The 6711-nt window shown below is 62.0% G+C and overlaps 1 protein-coding gene across 1 annotated transcript in view; it reads left to right on the forward strand.

The window, feature by feature from the left end:
* The window catches only part of SIM2 (single-minded family bHLH transcription factor 2), a 35079-nt gene that overhangs the window by 23142 nt on the left and 5226 nt on the right, over window positions 1-6711 (forward strand). Inside the window, 3 exon segments of the mRNA XM_023743331.1 lie at window positions 4442-4559; window positions 4838-4985; window positions 5734-5881. Coding sequence (XP_023599099.1) covers window positions 4442-4559; window positions 4838-4985; window positions 5734-5881 — 414 coding nt within the window.

Consider the following 6711-nt stretch of genomic DNA (forward strand, 5'->3'; position numbering starts at 1 on the left):
GCCGCTCTAGTCACTGAAATGCCTAAAGAAGTGACTCTTCTGGGATCCAAGTTTAGGCAGCGAATCTCTGGGATGGAGTGGATGCCTCATCCTCGCCGTGCAGCCCACGGTGCCGTGGCCGGCCTGGGGGTGCCTGTTCACGGGGTGCGAGGGCTGGAGATCCTCTGCACGGAGCCCGGGCGCACGTCCCCGCCTGGCTCTGCTCTGTGCTGACTAAGAGGCTCAGAGACCAGTGGCTGGGCAGGCGGACGGCAGGCCCAGGGCTGCTCCACCTGCAGCCACGCGTCTGGCTGGCCGTGGGGTGTGGACGGGGACTGCTGAGCTGCCAGGTCCTGGGGCGTTGTCCTGAGTCAGTGCAGGCCGAGACCCGTTACGGGGACACCCCTGCGCAGGCGTGGACGCTTCTTCCTGCCCCTTAATTCCGCAAGGGCGCGAAGGTCTCTGTGCCCGAGAGACTCCACCCCCCCCCTCCCAGGGGACAGTCCCCACCACTGTGGGAGGAGAGGGGGAGACCCAGCCCCGGGGGCTCCGAGCCCCCTCGGCCGAGGCAGGCGCGTGTTGGGGAGCCGCTGTGTCCTGCGGGCGAGTGGACAGCAAGCCCCTGACTCACATGGACGCGTTGTTCTACGCGGGGCTGCGGTGCGGAGAAGGAAACTTGTGGAGTTCAACCCTGACCTCCTGGTTCATGGGTCAGCACTCAACCACTGAGCAACACTGGCTTCCATCCCCGTTTTCTACCCTCCCCCCGCCCGGCCAACGGGAGAGGCGTTCCCAGGGGAAGTCGATACAGTGAGTGTTTGGAAAGGTAGTGAGACCTCCGTGCTGCCAGCGGGCTCCTGTTCCCGGACGTGACCTGGGCCCGTGGGGAGCTGGGCTCTGTCCATTCCCAGGGGAGCCAGGCGAGCCCCCAGGTAGAGTGAGGCCGCGAGGCCGCAGCCGCGCCGGGTGGGACCGGAGCTGGACGGCGTGACCCTCAGCCTTCAGCCCGTCGCAGCCCACGGTGGTCACACCCAGAGCCCGGCCGTCTGTGTCCCCAGGAGCCCAGCTTCCCCAGCTCACCTGGCTTCCCCCCAACAAGGGCTTTTCTCTGGGGCCCCCTGGACACATTCGCTCGCCTCCCTCGGCCTTGGAGTCTCCGGACGGGCTGATCTGAAGGGACTGGAAGGGGAGGCGAGCCCGGGCCTCCGGGGAGCACAGAGCAGCCCGAGTGTGTGAGCCCAGAGGGAGCGTGGCTTTCTGGGCCAAACGGGCGAGAATCAGTAAATCAGAGGAAGCAAGAACCCGCGACACGGACAGTGATGGCGACCGTGCTACCACTCCGACCTTTCCCGCGGCCGGAAACCGCCGAGGAGACACAGAGCCAGGCCCCGGCGGGTGCAGACGGCAAATGGGCTTCTGTTTGCAACCGCTCGGGGACAAAGGTCTCCAAACGGAAGATGAAGGGGAAAGAGGGCGTTTCCCATCGCTGGGAGGAGTGTGACCGACAGCACTGGGACGCTGGCTCCACGCTGGCTCCACGCTGGCCTCGCGGCCTCGGGCTGGACATGGACGGTGAACTCGCCGAAGAGCTCCCCAGAGGCTCCCTCCGAGCAGAGTCGGGGAGCAGAGTCGGGAGGTGGCAGCCGCTTGTCTTGGGGCCGCAGGGGTGGGGAATCCGCACTGGGGGGGAGGGGCTGAGAGCAGGAAGCGGGGAGTGATCCTCAAAGCCGTCCCATGGCCCCCGGTCGCCGGGAGCAGGTTTGGACATTTATCATCACAGACTGACCCTTCTGCTCGGCGCCAAAGGGCAGGCGACGGGCCGGTTCAGCCCATCGTCCAGGGTCGGGGTCAGGGTCAGGGTCAGGTCGCTCTGCAGACGGCCCAGCGTGTGGCCTGTGGAAATGTCGCCCCAATTGCTTCTCTTCCCAGGGCTTCCTGTGTCTCACCAACAAGCAGCGCGGCAGCAGGCAGGGCGGGGGGCTGTGTGGGGGCCACGCCGCATCCCGGACCCGCTCCCCCCAGGAGCACAAGGCTGGTCTCCGGCCTCCCAACGGCTCACTCTCTGAGACCCCCCCTCTCGGCCCCCAGCCCGGAGGCAGGAGCAGGAGAGGGCAGGCAGGGAGTCACTCGCCGATTGTCCCACGGCAGGTGCTTTACCGTCCGGGGGCCCTGTCACCAAATGCCGTGCACCTTGGGGCCGAAACAACAGAAATCTGGCTCCCGGCCTGGAGGCTGGAGTCCGAGGTGTTGGCCGCTGTGCTCCCTCTGGGGGCTTCAGGGTGAATCTTCCCTCGTCTCCTCCACCTGCTGGTGGTGGCCGGCATGTCTTGGCTTGTGGCCACGCACCCCCAGCTCTGCCTGTCTCCCTCTGCGTGTCGGTGTCTCCTCTGGTTGGATTTGGGGCCGACCCTGACCCAGGAGGATCTCATTGTGAGAGCCTTCGTCACACTGCAAAGACCCTTTTCCCCGATATGGTCACTCACGGGTTCTGGGGTTTAGGATGTAGAGGATCTCTCTTGGGGGGACACTCGTCTACCATGGCAGGCATTTATGGTGTCCTGCTCAGCTCCTAAAGTTCAAGACAGACGTAGAAATTATGCTTCAGGCCACAGTCTCTCCTCCCAGGGAGGATTCCGGGGGAACCAGGAAGGCCCCCGATTTGGGGGGAAGCACATTTATGGAACCAGAGTTTCCATCCCAAAGTCACCTCAGAAAAGCACGGCCGCTGGCTGTCACCTGGGCGTGGGCCCCGATTTCAGAGCCGCCTCGGCCTGCGAGGTCGGGGATATGGCTCCAAGGCGCACGGTCAGGAGCTTACGGTGGGGGCGCCCCCCCCGCCCCCCCCCTTCCGTCCATCACAGCCACAGCAGGGACTTATTCTAGATCATTCTAGCCCGGGATCCTTTCGGGCAGCTCTCTCAGACCACAGGCCGCAGGGCTGCGAGAACAGGCTGAGGAGTGTCGTGACTAGGCGTCTAGGATTTCCACTTGGGTTGCTGTGCCGACGGTCGCCATGGGTCAGCGAAAAGCAGAAGGAAAGTACCCCGTGTCTGTGTTTGGCCGCCTCAGAGCAGAGGCGGGAGGCGGGAGAGAAATCCGTGCCCTGTCCACCACGTGGGTCCTGATCTAAACTCGGAATGACCTGGCTTCCGTGTGTCCGGCTTTAAGATGGTGATGGACGGGTCTTACGAACGTTGCCTGGAAACCAGGAAGAATGAAGTGTCCGGTCATACTCCCAGGGGTTTCCCAGCGGAAGTGATGCGCGTTCCTCGGGGAGAAGGCATGGCCTCTGGGGAAACCTACCGGGGGGGACCTCAGTCACATCTCTTGGGGCCATAAGCAAATTGGTTAATTAAGTCTCCCCTGATTGGCCCACCCCAGCCCCATATGTAGCTACAGAGAACCTTCTGGAAGCCGATGGCCCTCCTCCCACAGTGGCCACTCGGAGAAATGGGAGTCGAGCGCCTGGCCAAAGTCACAGTCAGATGGGGCGTGTGGCACAGTCCCACAGCACAGGACCTGACTCAGTGCAGCTCAGCCCCTTGTTTTTCCTTCATGTCCCTTTCCCTACACCTTCCTGTGATGTCACACCTTCCCATGATGTCACACCGTCCCCTTGATGTCACACCTTCCCATTAGCCAGCAGCAGCTCGTGGCTGCGAACACTCGGTCATGGCTTTGCCCTCCTCCAGCCGTGGCCCCGAATGACAAGCAGGGCTGCAGGGGACTCATTGGGGTCCAGTCCTTGTGCACAATTCACGATTCCCGTGGGGTCGGTGCTCAGATGTGAAGTCGGGGCATCCGTTTCCCAGAAGCAGCTGGGAAACGCTGCTTCCGTCCTGTGACGGTGCCCAGTTCCCGCTTCCGTCCTGTGACGGTGCCCTCCCCGTGGATCAGCAGCATCGCCCGCCGTCTCCCGTGATGTGAAAGTCACGTGTTCACGCCTGCCGGTGGTTTGCAGGGTATTTTCAGGGCGCACCGCTGCCGCCTGTGTCTGATTCCAGGACATGTTCTCCCCTCACCCCGGCCCCCTCGTCCTCCAGCCCGGCCCCCGCTCACCTGCTTTCCGCCCCCATGGGGTCCCTGTTCCGGAATTTCCACCGCTGGAATCATGCCCTATTGGTTCCTCTTTACATGTCTGTGGGTTAGATGGATGGCATCCAGCCACGAGTTAAACCAGCGGAAATGTGGTTGCCAGTTGTATGTGGTCTTTGGTGGCTGTTTGTTCGTGTCCTTCGCGCATGTTACTGCGAGGGTCTCGGTGTCTCCAAAGCCATGACGGAGTGTTTGCAGCCACGACCTGCTGGCTAATGGGAAGGTGTGACATCACAGGGAAGATGTGACATCACGGGAAGGTGTGACATCACAGGAAGGTGTAGGGAAGGGGACATGAAGGAAAGACAAGGGGCTGAGCTCTCCCTCCGCTGAGGCTGGTCACGCCCTGACTGTCATGGGGCAGCAGGTTTTCTGCCCCAGAACATCTCACTGCAGGTGTGAGAATGGCCGTCGAGTCCCCCAGCGCCAAAGAAGCCACAGATGCCACGGGGGGCCGGGTGGAGAGGGTGGGGCTCTGCCTGGCGGTACCGGGGGTTGAATTTCTGTGTCTGTGAGTATAGGGGTGGGGGGTCCTCCAGCACCAGCTACTGCAGTCAGAGACTTGGCCATCTCCCCGCCCCCTGCCCCGCTGTCTGCTAGTTACAGCCCAGGCCAGCGCCTGGAGGAGCAGGAATGTCTGCGGCCACAAGTGACCCGGCCTCCGGGGGTGCCTTTCTAGACTGCGCTGGCCTCCCCTGGGGAGATAAGCCAGCCTTTCTCCTTTCCACCGCCTTCCGGAGTCTCCCCTCCCCCACCCCCCCAGCCCCCCGCACCTGCCCGCTGCGACCCCGGAGGAGGCGGCGGTGTGTGCGTGCCCAGGCTCCGGGAGCCAGTGCCCAGCAGCCTGGCGTTGGCTCTGTGCACAGAGGCGGCCACACGCCCGGCGCTCAGGCACTGCTACTCAAGCAGAGGTCTTCCTACGTGAGCAACACGGGGACTAACTCCCGGGAAAGCTCGGGTTGATGGGAAGGAAGCATATACGGCGACCGAGAAACTGTCACTGAATGCACAGGGGTCTGGGCGCAGCAGTGGACAGCAGGTGGACACTTAGTTGAATCACGTAACTTACTATCTTGTTTAAATAACTACATCACTCCCCCTCCGCCCCATCCCCACCTGTTACGGGGTTGGGGTTATAACATACTAGTAATTGTGGCCTTTGGAAATGTGAAAGGCAGACCCAGTGTTGTTACTCTGCCGGGTGCAATGCTGACGGGGGCTCACTGATTCCCAGTGAACGCAGTGGCTTTAAATTCGAGTTCTCAACAAGGGAGAGGAGAGAGCGCTCCTCCCATCCCTTGGAATCCTTGGCAAAAATCGAGAGAGAGAAAGAGAGAGAGAGAGAGAGAGAGAGAGAGACGAGAGAGGAGGGGAGGGGAGAGGAGAGGAGGGGAGAGAGAAGAGGAGAGGGAGTGCGTGAGTGTGTGTGTATGTGTGAGAGAGAGGGAGCGTGTGTGAGTGTGTGAGAGAGAGAGGGTGTAGGGTGTGTGTACACAAGCTTGCACCCTCCAGCAGGGAGAGCCGCCCTCTTTGTCAGGTTCCCCGAGGGCTCCTTGACCCCAGGCAGGTTCAGGGCCAGGGCTGTGGGTCACCCGGGGTCAGCGTCCCCACAGGCAGGGCTGCTCACGGCCCCTCGGGGCCCTGTCGCCTCTGTTGCAGTGCTGGTGAAGGGCCAGGTGACCACCAAGTACTACCGGCTGCTGTCCAAGCGGGGCGGCTGGGTGTGGGTGCAGAGCTACGCCACCGTCGTGCACAACAGCCGCTCCTCCCGGCCCCACTGCATCGTGAGTGTCAATTATGTCCTCACGTAAGTCAGACGTATTTGTTCTCTCCTTGCTCTCTCTCCTCCCGTCCCTCATCCACCGCTCCCATCAGCACCGTCTCTCTCTCTCTCTTTCTGGAACTTTCATTTGTCTCCTGTTTTGTTTGCATTTGAACACTCTGGTGGATTGGGAAGGTCCCGACCATCTCAGTACTCAGCACCGAGGGCCAGGTGCTTGGGGACCGGGGGCCCAGCTCCGGGCCCCGGGGGGAGGGTCCGTGCCCAGGTGAGAGCGGGGGTGGGCAGAGGGAGGGCGGGCTGCTCCCCATCCTGAACAGGAGGGAAGGGGTGCAGGTCCCGGACCCGACATACATGCTGACCCACCCATGCCCACACGGCTGGGTCCCTGTGCCTGCTCCTGCCCCTGCCCCTGCCCGTGCCATTCGGGGCGGGGATAGCTCCATTTTCCCCATCTTCCTATAGCCTATTGCGAATGATGGCAAAGATGTGGTCCCTTTTAAGCCCCAGGAGGTCAAGTTCAGTGACAAATACCTTTAAGCCCATTAGGAGGAGCAGAACCTAAGTCTCCCTGGGACCATATTTTGCCCTCCCCCCCCCCCCCCCCCACGTGCTATGGTATGTTCTCACCGGGCACCTAGCTCTAACCCGGGACTTGCTGGCCTTGTGCCCCCAGCCCGCTCTGAGCAGGGCCCTCGGGCTGCTCTGAGGCAGTGAGATTCAGGCACCGCGTTCTCTCACAGGACGATAGGGCGCTGGGGTTTGTTTTTGTTTATTTATTAGAAGCAGGGTGATTTTAGCAAATCTGTAGGGACGAGAGCATTTTAGCCCTTAAACACTTTACGAGCAAATAGATG

This window comes from Myotis lucifugus, unplaced genomic scaffold, assembly GCF_000147115.1.
Source record: "Myotis lucifugus unplaced genomic scaffold, Myoluc2.0 scaffold_384, whole genome shotgun sequence".
NCBI lineage: Eukaryota > Metazoa > Chordata > Mammalia > Chiroptera > Vespertilionidae > Myotis > Myotis lucifugus.